General features: G+C 37.7%; 1 protein-coding gene across 5 annotated transcripts in view; it reads left to right on the top strand.

Moving 5' to 3' along the window:
- MYO1B (myosin IB) overlaps nucleotides 1-17,670 on the top strand; it is a 130,437-nt gene that overhangs the window by 99,261 nt on the left and 13,506 nt on the right. For 2 of the 5 annotated variants that reach the window (XM_060780711.2, XM_060780702.2), the window contains exons 16-25: nucleotides 2,943-3,143; nucleotides 3,921-4,147; nucleotides 6,134-6,334; nucleotides 6,660-6,753; nucleotides 7,346-7,495; nucleotides 8,316-8,384; nucleotides 9,692-9,778; nucleotides 10,044-10,130; nucleotides 14,228-14,314; nucleotides 17,292-17,366. In XM_060780711.2, coding sequence (XP_060636694.2) covers nucleotides 2,943-3,143; nucleotides 3,921-4,147; nucleotides 6,134-6,334; nucleotides 6,660-6,753; nucleotides 7,346-7,495; nucleotides 8,316-8,384; nucleotides 9,692-9,778; nucleotides 10,044-10,130; nucleotides 14,228-14,314; nucleotides 17,292-17,366 — 1,278 coding nt within the window. The remainder of the gene's footprint in view (nucleotides 1-2,942; nucleotides 3,144-3,920; nucleotides 4,148-6,133; nucleotides 6,335-6,659; nucleotides 6,754-7,345; nucleotides 7,496-8,315; nucleotides 8,385-9,691; nucleotides 9,779-10,043; nucleotides 10,131-14,227; nucleotides 14,315-17,291; nucleotides 17,367-17,670) is intronic. The other 3 variants (XM_060780687.2, XM_067470779.1, XM_060780696.2) reach the window with 3 other exon arrangements.

Raw genomic sequence — 17,670 nt, 5'->3', positions numbered from 1 at the left:
GTGTCCTATCTTCCTGGCTCATGCATCCAGGATGCTGCTGATAATTTGACAAAACTTACCAAAAATATAGATTAGTATTCCTTTCTCCTTGTTCACGTGAGTACCAATGATAGGGCCAAGAACAATGCTGAAGAATTGTCTCTGACTGTGAAGCTTTTGACAGGAAGTGGAAGCTGAGACCTTGGCTATTTGGCTTCTGGGACCATAGTCTTTACTTAGTCTACATAGTCTACAAAGGACTGCTAGCTACAGATGGCTGGGAAGAATCTCTTTGGTAGTAGTATAGCAACTCTACTTTAAGGTCAATCCTCGAGTGGGGGAGGGGCTGAAGGTGAAATTTTCAAAGGATGCAAATTCTAGAGGACTGATGGAGAGAAGGAAAGTAAAATTAATACGTGAGAACAATAAAAAAATTCAACGTATAGAGCTTGAGAAACAAGCAAGGTGAGCTTGAAATTCTCATGCAAGAAGGAACACTTGATTTTATAGGTAAAGTATAATAGAGACCTGGCAAGGTTGACTCCCATCATTGGAACATTACAATTGAAGGTCATAACTTATTAGAAAAGAATAGATGTGACAGAAAAGGAGAGGGGTTAACATTATATGTCAAAGACAAATTCAGTTGTGCAGAAATCCATGAGAGTGATCAGAGTGAATCAGCTGAGAAAATTTGGGTAAAAATAAATAAATAAATACAACATTGCATTAGGATTTTTCTACAAGCCACCAGAACAAGAAGTGGTGGGTTGTGCATTTCAGAAATAAATCTAAACCTATATTGAGGCGGCTCCTTGGCAGCTGCATATCAGTGTGTGAATCTGCCCTTGGGATCACTTCAGAGAAAGGCGCTTGTTTCTGTTGCTTCTACTCAAAAGGAAGGGCAAAGCAATTCAAAATGGAGGCAATTTGTGACAAAGGCTTGAAACAATCCATTGGGATAACAGATCTGCCTAGCCAAAACTGACTTAATGTAATCTATTGATTTCTTAAGAGGAGAGCAGGAGTATCAATTTCCATAATTTAATCTTATCAGTATTTACGAACTGAGCCTTGGGCCTTTCTATTCCCTGAACTGAGAGTATTATTTCAATGGCTCCTTCTGTGTAAAAGGTGGCCTTTTTCTCTTATAATGTAATCTGAGATTTATGGATAGATGCTGCAACAGTTAAGAGGAAGCAAGGAAGGAGAGTATGTGAGTGTTTTCTGTGTTGATTTCATTTCTTCCCTAACTTCAAGTTTAGTTCAGCTCTCAAAATCACATACCCCAGCTATTCATGATTACATTTTTCCTGTAAAAAGTAGAATTATCTCTGAAAATGTTTCTATGCAACCCATGAGCGTGACTTCAAAACTGAATGTGCTAGAGGTAGTAAAGTTGGTAGCCTTTGCAAGCAGATATTGCCAGAAAGATATCAGTCATGTTTGGAGTTGTCTAATCACTGAAAGCTCTTTCCTTTTGAAATTTTCTGTCAGTATTATGACCACTCACTTTATGAAACTGTTTAAGTGATAAGAAGGTAGATGCTCAACAAAAGTTCTGAATTTATGTGGAAACTGGCTGTACAAATGGACAATGGGAGCATGCAAGCCACCTTTTTCATCTTCCTTCAGCATTGTTGAAGTGCATGGTATTTTAGGATTCCTTGCATGGGAAATTAAGACCCACTGGGTTTTTAAAGGGCCTGCTGTCAGTAGAGCTGAAAATGGAAAGCCTTGATATATTGATAAAGACTGACAACTTTTTGAAGTTTTGAATTTTCTTTGAAGTAATGGCAAAAGAGAATTGTCTTGATGATTTTTAGCAGTACTTCACTAAACATCTAGTCAAGTGATGCCCATTCTGACTGGCAGTGTCTGCATTTGGGTGTTTCCATCCCCTACCAACCAGAGATAGATGTCGGACTTTGAACCTGGGTAGTTCTCCTTGCACAGCACAGGGCTCTGGCACTTCTTTTCTTGGTGTCCAAAAGAGCCTGCTGGCTATTAGGCAGCATTATGTCTATTCTGAATCCACTTTTTGAAGGAAAGTTGAGTTGTAAATAAAGTGATGGGTTCATTGAGGTATCTCCAGTTTTCCTTTCACAGTCTGTATGTTAAGAAAAGTGGTGACGTTTTGCTGTAGGAATATTCTGTTGCAAAGTGCCACTTTTGTATTGAGAAGACATTTCCCCAGTTTGTTGTTACTGGTAAAGACACATTTTGGAAGGGGGCTATTCCATCAAGCAAAAGATCAAATTGTCCCCCCTTTCCCCTTGTTTCTGATTGTAATCTTTCGGATCGTGGCTGACTCATTCTTTCTGAGACATCTGCAAAATTAGTCTAGAGATTGGGGTTGAAAGATTGAGAATTCCTAAACACAAGTGGAAAACTTTTTATAAATGTTCTGAAATAATGTGGGTAGGCAACACTTCCAGTATCCAGATCCATGTCCCCCTAAACCAGTGATTCTCAACCTGTGGGTCCCCAGGTGTTTTGACCTACAACTCCCAGAAATCCCAGCCAGTTTACCAGCTATTAGGATTTCTGGGATTTGAAGGCCAAAACATCTGGGGACCCACAGGTTGAGAACCACTGTCCTAAACAGACTTAAAAGTTGTATTTTTGCCGTTGTTCCATCCAAACTCAGTAGTCGTGGGGGCTATGAGGGTCACTTAGAGAGACTAGGGGGTTGCATATCAACCTAATGTGTTGCCCATTGCTTTTTTTAAAACTCTGCATGCTGACCTAGACAAATTTATCAAAAAATGTGTTCTGTTATACAATGGGAACTGTAATAGTAAAGAACAAATTCATTTTTTTTTCTTTTCATCTGTCCTGATTCCCGGCTGGAGATTTACCGTACTCAAACCTGACTCAGTTTTTCATTGTTTTGCTGTGGACTGTAAAGGATGTATTTGATAAGCCTAAATAATGAAACAAAGCTTTTTGTTACATGATAGAATCAGAATGGAATCCTTGCTATGCTGGATGAGGAATGTCTGAGGCCGGGGGTTGTGACTGATGACACTTTCCTAGAGAAGCTGAATCAGATCTGTGCTACTCACCAGCACTTTGAGAGCAGGATGAGCAAATGTGCACGCTTTTTGAATGATACTTCTCTGCCCCACAGTTGCTTTAGAATTCAACATTATGCTGGCAAGGTAAATATGTTCCTGTTGTTTGTGCATTTTGCTGACAGTCTACCTTCGCACAATTAAACACATAAGAAAATATGTATGCATAAGGAGAGAACCACAAGCACTCAGTTTTTCTGCCATGTTTTCATTACCCCCTTCTACAGCCAAAAAGACGAACCATAGCCTGATACACAGTCTCTTCCCACTGTGTTTATGGTTCAAAGTTTGGGGCTAAACTATGGATCATAGACTTGAAAGAGACCACAAGATCCATCCAATCTTGCCTACTGTTATTCAGAAATACACAATCAAAGCATTCCTGACAGATGACCATTCAGTTTATAAACTCCAGAAAAGGAGACTGCACCACACTCCAAGGCAGCATATTCCACTGTCGAACAGCTCTTATCATCGGGAAATTATTCCTAATGTTACATGTAATCTCTTTTCCTGTAGTTTAAATCCATTGCTCTGTGTCCCAGTCTCTGGAACAGCAGAAAATAAGCCTGCTCCATCTTCAATATGACATTCTTTCAAATACTTAAACATGGCTATCATGTTCCCACTTAACCTTTTTTTCCCCAGGCTAAACATATCCAGCATCCTAAGTGACTCCTAATTGAGCTTGATTTCCAGACTTTTTATCATTTGGGTTGCCCTCCTCTGGACAGGGTCCAACTTATTTGCATAACATAACAAAAAGAACATTTTAGCAATGTGAATGAACTGGACGGCTGATTCTGCCCTGATTCCCCAACTGATTATCTCTTGCTTAATGAGACTCTTGGTCTGCCCTTTTAGGTGATGTACCAGGTAGAAGGATTTGTTGACAAGAATAATGACCTGCTTTACCGGGATCTGTCCCAAGCCATGTGGAAGGCCAACCACTCCCTCATTAAAGCACTATTCCCAGAAGGAAACCCTGCCAAGATTAATTTAAAGAGACCCCCAACAGCAGGTTCACAGCTCAAGTCTTCTGTGGCAACTTTGATGAAGAATTTGCAAACGAAAAACCCCAATTACATCAGGTAAAGTTCAAAGAGTTAAAACAATATATTTGAAAGTGGTAATCTTGAATATGTCCAAAGGAAAGCAATCAAGAGTTCATATAATTCCTGAAGAACTAAAGGACACCCCAAGCTTTTTATGTTGTATGAATACCATGAATGCTTCTTCTTGGCAATCTGTGGCATGAATATTCTTTCAGTGTGAAACATTTCATAAAGGCTAAATCCAACAGTAATACCAAGCAGAGTAGACTTTCCAAAATTGGAAATATTTATTTCCTTTTAGTATAAGTAGAATGTTAGTGGGTTAGATTTAATCTATAGGGATTAACTACTCTGGTACCTTGAATTCTGGATAAGGAGAAAGAACAGGGTATAAATTAAATCAATAGATAAACTACTTCCTTGATAAGGCACTTCACTAGTTAAATTTACCTGTATCATCTGTAGTTTGTGTGTAGTGGAAACGCTAAGAATAAGTTAAAGGGTTAAATATGCGATGGTGTACATTGTAAAAATTGATCAAATGAAGTGCTAGATCACCTCCTCTAGTAATGAATATTCTTCCACAACAGTGGTTCCCAACCTTTGGGCCTCCAGGTGTTTTGGACTTCAGCTCCCACACTTCCTAACAGCTGGTAAACTGGCTGGGATTTCTGGGAGTTGAAGTCCAAAACACGTGGAGGCCCAAAGGTCAGGAACGACTGTGCTACAAGGACATGGGATTTGTCTACACTAAAAAAGGTGATGTATTCAGGTTCCTAACAGTCAGTAAAACAAACCTGAAATGTCTGAAGAGAAAGAGTTAGAACTGGAGTGATCAATCACGGTTTTCATTGTTTGTGAATTGGAGCTGGGGATGGGAGAACTAGAGATGAAAATAGGATACTAAGCAAACATTCAGTGACACCTTGGTTTTGCTCAGTTGCAGTCCCATGAGGCTTTAGGACAGTGGTTCTCAACCTTGGGTCCCCAGATGTTTTAGCCTTCAACTCCCAGAAATCCTAACAGCTGGTAAACTGGCTGGGATTTCTGGGAGTTGTAGGCCAAAACACCTGGGGACCCACGGGTCGAGAACCACTGCTTTAGGACCTCTTGCAAACATCTGTCTGCAGATACCTACCAGCTGTTCAGCTTCCTTAGCAAATACAGTAATAGGGAATCCAAGAAGCTGTGTAATGCAGAGTTTTTCAATAACTTGATAGTTTTATGTTGGAGCCTTTCACCCTTCCTCCAACTCTCTGTCTGCAATGACATTTTGTAGACATTTAATTTGTGCTGCCTTGCAAACTGCTGCAAGATAAGTTTACAGCAGTTTACAGCTCATCTTCATATTGCGTCAAAGGGAACATAAGTAGTACATAAGATTTTTTTAAAAATGTAACTGAAATGGGGCTTGTTTAAAAAAGAACATGGTGATATACATTAGAACAGTGTTTTGTATTGCCTCAAAGATGCGTTTTTGTCTGTACATCCTGCATCATGGATAACCATCTGGTAAATATGTATATAATTGTGAATTTATGAATTTAAGTATAGGGAGGCAATGTGAGGAAGATTTTTTGCTAAGCAAGGGAATGCGAGTAGAGATGGGAATATATTAGCAACTCCCAAAATTTCCCAAGTCTGATAAGAACAATTTAATCAGCTATCAGATATTTAAATTATTTTATTCTTAGTTTGTTTTTAAAAATCAATGTATTATATCCCTGTTCATCTCAGAATATGGCAGGATAAGGGGCAATGTATAAGTTCATGAAACAAATAAAGGTATAACTTACTTTGAATTCAATTTCCAGCTATTCATTTGAAGATCTTCTCGTACTTCCTTCTCATCAGGACATACTCCTGCCACCAGCAAAGGCAAAGTTTGCATCTAAGCCTTGACACTCCTTATGTTCTTGCTTTTGTAAAATGCTGCTTTAAAACTGAGTTTAAGAATCCTTTAATGTTGGCTAACAAATACGGTTTTATAAGTTTGTAAACCAAAGTTCTTTTTTTTTGCAGGTGCATTAAGCCAAACGATAAAAAAGCTGCCCACATTTTCAATGAAGCTCTAGTTTGTCATCAGGTTCGATATTTGGGCTTACTAGAAAATGTCCGTGTTAGAAGGGCAGGATATGCATTCAGGCAACTTTATGAGCCTTGTCTAGAAAGATACAAAATGCTTTGTAAACAGACATGGCCACACTGGAAAGGCCCGGCCAGGTAAGAGTTTGTCCATTCATTCATTCATTCATTCAATCAGTCAATCCCTAATAAAAACATAGAACACACTTTCGCTGCTTGGACAATTTCACAGTCTGGTGATTATAAATCAAAGTAGCCTTATGTTAACTAGTTTATCATTTTTATGTTGAGAATATTAGATTTTGTAAACTGAATAGGTAATAATTATTGGATTTTTGTTCTTTTAATATCTAGGAAAATGCTGCCTTTCTCCCTCAATAATATACTCATGGTAAATGAAGCACATGTAAGCAAATGCTCATTTTAGTATGTGTAATAGCTTGCCTTTTTCTTTGTTTTGTAGAGCTGGTGTAGAAGTTCTGTTTGGGGAATTAGAAATCCCTGAAGAAGAATTTTCCCTGGGTAGATCAAAAATCTTCATCCGCAATCCAAGAACAGTATGTCAGCTAATGTTTCTCAATTAAGATAAAAATGCTTCAATAACAATTTCTCCTCTTTTTTGTTTTTGTGAGATTCCAGCATTTTATTCTGACCTAAAGGAAAGTTCACGTTGCTAAGCAATGGGTTTTACAAATTTGAAGAACAGTAAGATGGTACACAGCTGAAATAAAAGCATTTTCGTTTGTCGCAGTGACTCACATTTAGCACACATTCTTCAAAACATTTGTCTTGTGGGTCTAAACTGCAGACAATAAAATAAACTTAACATACATTAAAGTTATGTCTTCTCTTCTGATAGCTTTATCTTGCTCTCTGTGCCCTGTTCAGAAGGTTTCACTGCACTTTCTGTCCCTCTAATAATGGGATTTTGAAAAAATTGTGGAAACAAGAATTGGTGATAGAGCTTCAGTGGAGACACTTTCTCTGTGATAACTCTTTCAGGAGTAAATTTCCCTTCCTAAGGATAGATTTCTCTCACTTCCTGTTGTCTCACCCCCATTCTTAACTATGAGTCATGTGTAACTCAGATGTTTGTAACTCGAGGACTGCCTGTAATTAGCTTTCTCTTTCCTGCTGCATCTTGTATAGCTCTTCACATTGGAAGACCTAAGAAAACAACGCCTTGAGGACTTGGCCACACTAATTCAGAAAATCTACAGAGGCTGGAAGTGCCGCACACATTTCCTTCTCATGAAAAAAAGTCAGATTGTGATTGCTGCCTGGTACAGAAGATATGCTGTAAGAAAGAATATTGTTTGTATAGGTTCCTTTCTTGCCTGATCCTACATGTCCTACAGAGATAACTATAGCTTTTCAACAACATTAAAGTATCCGCTATTATTAAACAAAACAGCAAGAAGAATATTTAAAAACAGTCATACAAGACTGTACATCTCTTTTATAACTAAAATGTCTTGGTAGATCATAGCTGTAAATGGAATATTTTTCTGTGTATCAGTAATAAAAAAGATACCTTGAATTGAACTGAAAATGCTACAGAAACAGCATCACAGCATTTTAGAATAACACCTGACCATAGTTTGCTGCTTTAAGAAGATCCTAGATATACTGCTTGTGGGAATTATTTGCTTATCATGTGAGCAGAAAACCCTGGAGAGGAAGGGGAACTTCCCAAGTGGAGATATAAACATAATCATTGTTTACATGATTCAGAACTATGGCTTCACACATGGTCAGTTTTCAGTCATGGTTTAGTTGTTTAGGAATAATGCCTAACCACAACTAAGTGCATACCTCCTGGAGCAGGGCTATGGTGAGTTTTCAAGCAAGAAGTCCCAGTAAATATTTGGAAATTTTTCCTGTATAAATCAGAGTAGAATGGGTTTGAAGAAGAGTTAGCTATAGATAGATAGATCTCCCTCTTCCCCATTTCATCTACTTGGAGATACATTAATACCCTTTGTTTTTGCATCATACAGCTATCTAGTTTCTTAGTGATCCTTCTGTTCCATTACTCAGTAATATATTTAATGTGTGTAATATTCCAGTTTTTAGAAATCCTGATTTGCTTTTTAAATGTTTTCAATTTGTAATGTAGCAACAAAAGAAGTACCAACAGACCAAAAGTTCGGCAATCGTAGTACAATCTTACATCAGAGGATGGAAGGTGAGTCCATAACTTTATTCCCTTGACCTACTCTACACTGGAAATATATGATGGTAGCTAAACCTATGAATAGAAGTTCTTCTTTGCAGGAATTGAGACTTTAATGTTTTGCTTGGTGTCTCTTGTTCAGGAATGCATCTTAACGCTGACTTGAAGATGTTATGTAGACATAAAGAACTCTGGTGTTATTTTTAAAACAATTTATCACTGCAAGTGTAAAGCTTTCTGTTTTCTATTGTATTCTTCCATTCTCATCTTTTCCTTTTTGGAGCATGTTGACATATAACATGTAATTGCGGCTTCTTAGGTCAGACACGGCCAGAAAGATTGACTTTCCAAACCCAACTTCTGTTTCGTCATGTCAAAGTAAACTTATAAGGGAGTAGTTTTCAGAGGAGAAGAGACAGTCACTTATGGTCCAAACATCTATAGGACAAAATGTTCTCGACCCTTAATTTAGAATTTGAATTATGCACATCTGCTGATTATTCCAAACACATGAATGTTTTTATTGACATAAAATCTCCATCAACAATGGATTTAGGTTATCTTCAGAAAGGTGGCCATTCCCTTCTCATATACCCATAACAATTTTTAATCAACAAATGCTATTCTCCATTAGTCATTGTAACACCCGCTATCATGTTTTAAATTTGTATGCAGATATTTAGTGGTGATGATGATGATAATTTTGTATAATTTATGTAAACTTGGCCTGGACTTTTAAGTGGACATAGTGATAGTAATAGTAGTAGTAGTAGTTGCTGTTATTATCATCATTATAAGCACACAGATAAATTCTTAGGTGAGAATTATGCAGGGATTCTAAACCAGATCCATAACATCATAGCTATGCCTCAGATTTTGCAGTGTAAACATTTCCGCTTTCAACGTACTGCTCACCATAGTTAATACTTCCTAATTTTTTTTATGTGGGCAGTGAAGACAATATATATTTTGCCAAGTTTTCAGTGGTTTTAATTTGTCTGTATTTGTGCTATCTTTTGTTTGTTTCTACGGTCTCATTTTTCCTTCTTGCATTTTGTGTTGTTGTTATACACCTTGAGAGCACTTATGGAAGAGATGATCAAAGGCAGTTTTTAAATGTCTTTATAAATAAACTCTTAAATTCTGTACACAGAATTCCATCACATCAGATTTGAATTAAAGATTTGTGAAGTAATATGTCTTCATATGAAGAGAGATATTGATGCGTATGGAGAGAGACTCAATCATGCCATGTCTTGTTTAACAGATATATAAGTGTTAACTCTGAGGTTGGATATATGTTGGGTATTTTTTTACAGGCCCGAAAACTTTTGCGTGAACTCAAGCACCAGAAGCGCTGTGAGGAAGCTGTCACAACTATTGCAGCATATTGGCACGGTGCTCAGGTAGGAAAAAACAAACAAGCTTCTATTTGTTGGAATACATGGTACAAAATAGAATGGAGTAATGCATCCAGCTGCTTAGTATATTTTGCTAGCAGTGCTCTCTTTTTTGCAGCTATACTTTTAGCCAGTTTCAGTCTAGCCACTATACTCACTTCCATTTGTACTGTGTGAAATGACACGCCCCTTCTTTCTCTTTATTCATTGGTAAACTGAAGCGACCTTTTCTCTCTGAATTTTCTGTAATTCATTTTTAAATGCACTACAGGCGCGAGGGGAACTGAGGCGGCTGAAGGAGGAGGCTAGGAATAAACTTGCTATTGCTGTTATTTGGTCTTACTGGCTTGGATTTAAGGTACTACCTGCAAGTGTCATGTGCCTCACCTTTCTCATCCAACCATCATCAGAAAGAAAAGCAAGAATTAACCATATCCACTAGCTTACTAAACTTGAGCATGCGATTGCTAATAACCATCCATTTCATCTTTGTGCCACACTTAACCTGAAAAAAAAAATCCCTTACTGGGGAAAATGAAATGTTGCCATGTCCAGCTTTATAGCTCTAATTGTGTGTTAACAAGTCATTAGATGTTTAGATTGAAAATAATAGGATTCAGTTATGTGTTATGTGTTTAATTAAGCTTGCATGTCTTGAAGCAAAACTTTTTGTAGCATGCACATACTGTAATTTTTTTTTCAGGTTTCCATACTTAGCGAGGGAAAAAGAAGCATAAATGCACAACAGTGCAGATACTTCACATTTCTGAATGTTATTCCTCATCCCAACATCATATGATAACACAATGGCCTATTTTATTTTAAACATGAACAGGAAATCTGTCCAATCATAAGTAACAGTCATCTTAATTGTGGTCTATTGCATCTCACTGTTTGAATTCCTGAAACTGCTTTCAGGATTAGGAAATAACATCCCTGGAATACAATCAATCGCACATCTATTTAGATAAAAGTGTTACTGCATTTAAGTGGATTTACTCCTAGGTACAGCATAACAATTGCAAAAGGCAAGCCTATTTGTCACTACTCTTGCACATTGCAGCATTAGGTTCACCCTAAATTTCAAATAAATTAATAGCCCATGTGCCAAGGCAGAAAGCATTTTGAGACACAGTAAAAGCAACACATTTTGCACCTGAATGAAGTGGACTGCAGTCCATGAAAACTCATGCCATATCAAACTTGATAGTCTTTAAGGTGCCACTAAACTCTTGGTCATTTCTGCTGTTGCAGCCTAATGCAGATACCATTTTGGAAATTCTTGCAAAGGCATGTAAATAAGATGTAAACTGGAGCAAGGAGGGACAAAAAATTATGGTGAGTCACTGGGAAGAAAACGGGAGCATGTGAGATTAGGACTTTCAGTTTGTGGGCAACCCTGCAAATTGAATACTAAGAGCTGGAGGGGAGCAGGATGTGTCAGCCTGGAGCAGGACTGGTACTGCTGAAAGACTTTGGCAGAATGCAAGGAAGCCTTGCATATTGGTATTGGATTTTAAGAGGTGATTTAAATGCGGAGATTGAGGAAACTATTGGACTCAAGCTCCCAGTAGCATTTGTTGTCATGACTAGTAGATCATCAGGATCTAGAGCAACAGATTCCTGAGTCCAGGTCTAAGTGCTGATCCTTTTCTTTTTCCACAAAAACCATTTGGATAAAGGGAAGGCAAAATTACGGACATAACAGTAGCCCATGATTGGAAAGTTCAGCCCTCCATTGTGTTTACCTTCAGATAACGTGCCTAGCATAGAAACAGGGATCTGTGGTAAACTATAACTGGAGGTAGTTGGTTACAAGCTCAAGTATAGTATTGCAGTTTAAATACTAAAATAAACCAGTGTAGTGTAGTTGTTTTGATTCCGGGGCCTAATACTGTAGTGTAGACCCACTTTAGTTGCCACATATATGCATACAGACATGCTGCAGAGCTGCAGCAGCTTTTGCTTCTTTAACCTGCCTCTCATTGGCACTCACTTCTTCAGCGTTGTGATCAGCTACCTTGTCTCGATGGCTTCTGCAAAAATGGAGTTGAAGCCTGAGTTGAATGTGATGCAGCCCTTTTTGTGCAGCAGGTCTTCCTAAAGAATTTCCACTAACATCACCTATTTGCTGCTCTGGGCACATATAACCACCAGCCTGCTTTAAATGTCAATGACTTGTATTGGTGAAGGCCCTATCTTAGATGCAGAGTACATACCTTGCAGGTAAAAGTTCTCAGGTATCACCACTAGATGTTTAAGTTCAGAAATCTACCTGTTCAGGATCTTGGAGAGCTTCTGTTACTTCAAGTAGGGAATATTTTGGAGCAGTCCGACTTGTCATAAAGGTGTTTTGTTGAGGTGAGGCCTGTTTTCAGCCATTGGCTTTATGAGATCTGATGATCAGAGGCTTTCAGCAGATGAGCAATTATAATTCTCCCTGTATAGTATTTAACTGTGCAATAAAAAAATCATGAAATGATGCAACTGCTATAATGGACAGCAAGACTAAACTGGAGAATTTGAAGTAATGATGTGAGTTGTGATAATGGCCTAGATCAGGGGTCCTCAAACTTTTTAAACCGAGGGCCAGGTCACAGTCCCTAAAACTGTTGGAGGGCCGGATTATAATTTGCAAAAAACATGAATGAATTCCTATGCACACTGTACATATCTTATTTGTAGTGCAAAAACACTTAAAACAATACAATAATTAAAATGAAGAAGAATTTTAACAAATATAAATTTATTAGTATTTCAATGGGAAGTGTGGGCCTGCTTTTGGCTGATGAGATAAGATTGTTGTTGTTGTGTGCTTTCAAGTCGTTTCAGACTTAGGTTGACCCTGAGCGAGGGCTGGGTAAATGACCTTGGAGGGCCACATCCGGCCCCCGGGCCTTAGTTTGAGGACCTCTGGCCTAGATACTTCTAAAGTAAATTGGTACAGTCAAAGATATGAATGTTTTGGACAGGGATAGTGTGTTAAATAATAAGTTTTCCCAGAAAATAGATATTTTAACATTTAGATATTTGAATAGAAGAATGATTGAAATAACTACTTGCTCACTTAAAGAAAGTTCAAAGTTATACTTGACAGATTTTATAAAACTACGCCCCACCCCCCATTATCATTGCATACAGCAAGTGTGTTTTAGTTTATGTGTAGGTAAGATACAACAGTAAAAAACTGAATTTATCCTTTGAAACAGTGAAGGTTGCTGTCCCACAATGATTGAATTGAAGCTGTTATTCTTTGGACATATTGTGAGAGGACATGACTCATGAGATAAGGCTTTAGGAAAAAAGGGTGACCACATTGTAGAAGGATTGATTCAGTTCAAGAAACAACAACCCTGACTTTGTGAGAGCTGAGCACATCTACTAATAGTAGGATGTCTTGGACATCACTCACTCATAGGGTTGCCTTAAGTAGTAGCCAGCTTGATTGTGATTAACACGATCAACAAATAATGTAAGCCACAGATAGAAGAAAATGTGTAAGAGCTGTAGTACAACCATATCTGATGTGTCTACTCCTTTTAAATTATTTTTTAAATTATTATCTGCAGTCATTTAAAGGAACTATCACTATAACACACTGAAAGGTGATGGAAGGTGTTCAGTGCTGGCCAAAACACATTTAAATATTTATAGCGCAGTTGCATCTGTACTAATACAAATAACAGTATATCGACCAGATGTGAGTTGTATAACGTCCAGTTATGTTTAACTTCATAAGAAAGTTGATTATGTACTGGATGATAAGTTATTGGGTGAGGCTGCCCTTCAATACTGAAATATGTCAACTGCCCAAATTTCCCTGAGAAATTTTCTATAAAATGAACTGGGATATTAATAGGTATTAATTCCGAAAAAGATCAGCAGGAACCCTGATCCACAAAGATTTCCTTCATGAGCCTTGTTTTACATTCCATGATGTCATGTTTTTGTGTTGTGGTATTCATATATATATATATATATTTATGTGACAACCAAGTGAAAACTCATTTACAAGATTATGCAATAAAACAATATAAATTAAAGAGGGATGGTTGTGCCCTTATCACTGGGATACTTATGCTGGTTCATTTGTACATCAGCTGGTTTCTAATGTTTGGTCTGAATTAACCTCCTTTTGAGCTGGAGCTGTGCATAAGGTTTTTCTGTTAAAATTTAATAACAGCTAAGCTTTGGCCATCTTACCTTGCCATACCGCAGGTGCCAGTGCAGTGGGATGTCTGCTGCACCTAATTCTTTTGTAACTTTCGGTGAAGCAGTGCTGAGGGCCAGTTCTTCTTCCACCCTGCCTTCACCTGCTGGAGTGTCCAAAGGTTGCACCCTGTTCTTCCATCTTCCTGTATCAGCTATTCTATCAGTGGGTGCATTCTTTCCCCCCCTTGTCACTTTGCTGTCTGCATTGGGCTGTCTCTATGATTCACTATCTAAACATTTTAGGCTCGAAGGGAGTTGAAACGCTTGAAGGAGGAGGCTAGGCGCAAGCATGCTGTGGCAGTCATTTGGGCTTACTGGCTTGGACTAAAGGTACTCTCTCAAACGACTCCCTTATGTCGATAAATGAATTCTAAATAAAGGGTTGCCTCTACTAACGCATAATCAACTTTGGGTGCTCTGGGGTTGCTATGGCAAGCATGATCTTTACAGAAATTATTTCTCCATGATTTTGTGAAAACAAATAAAAAACTACTGTTTATAATTAAGGGTGTATTCATGTGTGGAGAGAGAACAAACATTTATCCATATGTTCATGCAATTCAAGATATTGCTGATTTCACCAGGGATGTGATCTATCAAAGAAATGATCATTTTATTAAAGGGATACCCTTGCAGTTAGTCTGCTTCGGCATCACTTGAGATTTGAACACTTGCATATTTGTTTGTCTTCTTCCTGCAGTTGAAACTCATTGTGCATTCAGAATTCTTTGCTCTGTTGGTACGCTATTTCCCAGTGTGTCTAAATGTAGTGTCCTCCCCCCCCCTTTTTTTTTTTTGTTCACTGCCTCTAGGCAAGAGCCTCAGAGGAAGTTGGGTATGGCACCAAGTCACAAGTGGGCTTGCATTAGCATTGCAGGCATTCCTTGTGTGAAACACTTCTTCCATGCAATGAGCTGCGTTTATGGTGCCGCTTCACTTTCTGTGATTCAGGCAAAATGTCTCAATTTTTACTTGGACTAGATGTTTACTATACATTGTGTTTATATTGTGTGTTTTGATAAGGTCAATTGGCTGATCAATAAAATTGTCTCAATTTGCCATGTGTGTACAAAACACAGCACTGGCAAATAGAAACTCTCATTTTACAGAATGGCATTTTTGTGTACTCATCTACTAGCAATGGTACCAGGTTTCATTCAGATACATGTGAAGTTCCTTTAAACTTAATCCAGCTATTGCCCCCCCCCTTAATGTATTTAATTTGTCTATTTGAGAGTCTCATAAGTAAATAAACAAATGAGTTTTAGATAAACTTGCTTTAGACTAACGCAGAGCAGAATTAATGTCCCTTTTAAAAGTTTGGGCCTTTTTTTTGTAAAAGTTCTTCCATATTTATTGTCGAAGGCTTTCATGGCTGGAATGACTGGGTTGTTGTAGGTTTTTCAGGCTGTATGGCCATGTTCTAGAAGCATTCTCTTCTGACGTTTCTCCTGCATCTATGGCAGTCATCCTCAGAGGTTGTGAGGTACAACAACCTACAGCCACTCATCCATATTTGTTTAAGTATTTGTGGAATGATATAAATTCAGGTAGTTAGTTTTCATAAACCTGTTCTTTGAGGACACATGATAGAGACATTCATGTCTTCAAAGTGGGACTTCTCTCTACGTGTATAAAATGGGAGTGTTTCATCCTCTGCTGTAAATCTTCCTGTGCTCTCACAGTAAGGATGGGAGAGGCCTACAGGGGAAAATTTACTGAAAGAGTTGGAGGAAATGATCATTATTACAATTGATACATTAATTCTATCGTATGCAACAGAGGAACATGGGTAGATGTTTTTTGCCTATCATATTAATGTTTAGAAACAATCACTGTGGATTTTGCCCAACTCTTTTAAAGAGTCCTTTTAAAAATTCCCTGAAACTGAGCTGGGACACTATTTGTATTTTTGTAATGGAAAACTTCAAAGTGTCCAAACAAACAAGTTAATATTGGTCTTTTAAAAAATAAACTGCAGTCACAGTAATCCCCAGAAACTGTTTGTAATCTTTATTAAGTTTTGTTCTTTTCTGTGCCTTCACACACAACGGAGTTGTTCTGTGCTGTTTCATCTCCCGTTTCTTCTGTATGTTTTAAAATTACTGTTATGTTTCACTTACTGAAGTGCTTCAGATATATTGTGATGAAAGAGGAGGTGAAATTATCACACATGGTCTAATTAGAGACAAATTTGCCCTCAAAAACTTCTCAAAAGTAGGGCAACAATGTAATAAATATATAAGCCAATTTTGTACCACATTGAGAGCACCAACACAGATTTTGTTTGCATTTTTTAACCTATACATTCTTGCATTCAAGTGCTCTCTTCCTTCCATTATATCCTATGGACTCTAGCATTTCAATTTGTTTCTCCTTTTCTCACTCCTCCAGGGCTTTCTGCGAGCCCTGAGTGAGTTGTCTTCTTGGTGTGAACAAAACTATGTGAGAACAATGTATTCCAGTGTAACACTAGATTTTGGAGTAATATAACCAATAAAACCTCATTTTAAATGTTAAACTGGGGTAAAATAATTAGATTTATAAATCATAACTAAGACATTCAAGAGGTCCAGTCAACCTCTGCGATAGCAGTCTGATAAGTTCAAAATAAATGATACAGGAGAATTTAAAGTGATGAGTTGGGCTTTCTTTTGAAGTCTAACAATAATTGCTTTCTAGAAAACATAAGCTTATGGGCATGGCAAGATTTGCAAAAGAAGGTGTGATACAGGTAAGCAGCTTGTGTATGGAAAGGGATGAGGTCAATCTGTTGAAGATGAAATCACACTTTATTACAGTCATTCAGTAGTGCTGTTGATTTCACAGATTAACTCAAACTAAAGTACATTAGTAGTACAGATTGTGCAAAAGAGTCTCCCCACTGAGCTATAAATCCCATACAACCATTTGGAGGATGAATCTTCATAGTAGTAACACCCGTCTGATGTGTACTGCCTTTGACTACAAGCTCATGCTCACTGTATTGACCTTCCTTGGTACAAAACAGGTGTGCACAAAAATAATTGCAAATAAACATTTACTCAGACCAGTTCCTTTTTGCAACCTGATATAGTATGGTTTAGATTTAATAGCTGGAAGAGATAAGCATGAGAATGTTGATTTCTTGCACAATCAGAGAGCATTTCTATTTGACCCGTGTATGCCTTAGTTTTGTGTCTAGAGAGAACCTGGATTGTGCATTTCGAGACCACCCCTAAAATTTGTTTGCTTGCAATTCAGTACTTATACTAGTTGGGGGAAAAGTCAAAGGTTGAATGTTTACTCTGAGGTTTTAATTTATCAGGTGCGCCGAGAGTACAGGAAATTCTTCCGAGCCAACGCGGGAAAGAAAATTTATGAATTCATACTGCAGAAATTAGTACGTATCTGCATGCTCAGTAATATTGTTGTAGCAATCACATTCACTTTATATCCTCTTTCTGTGTTTAGAGAAGAATTGCAAAAGGAATCCACGAAGATCTGATATTCCAGTATACAAAAGCTGAATTATTTATAGACAAACAACAAAATTGTGTGAATTTGGAAGTATAATGATCTTGAATTTATCTCTATTTTTACTTCCCTACTTACTCCTCTATAGTATATATTTCAAGTTCTATTTGGTAGCTTCCATCAAGACTTCTGAATCTTTATACCGCATCTCCCTATATGAACCTGCCTAT

The sequence above is a fragment of the Anolis sagrei genome, chromosome 1, assembly GCF_037176765.1.
Source record: "Anolis sagrei isolate rAnoSag1 chromosome 1, rAnoSag1.mat, whole genome shotgun sequence".
Classification (NCBI taxonomy): Eukaryota; Metazoa; Chordata; class Lepidosauria; order Squamata; family Dactyloidae; genus Anolis; species Anolis sagrei.
This window is presented reverse-complemented; position numbering and strand designations above follow the sequence as displayed.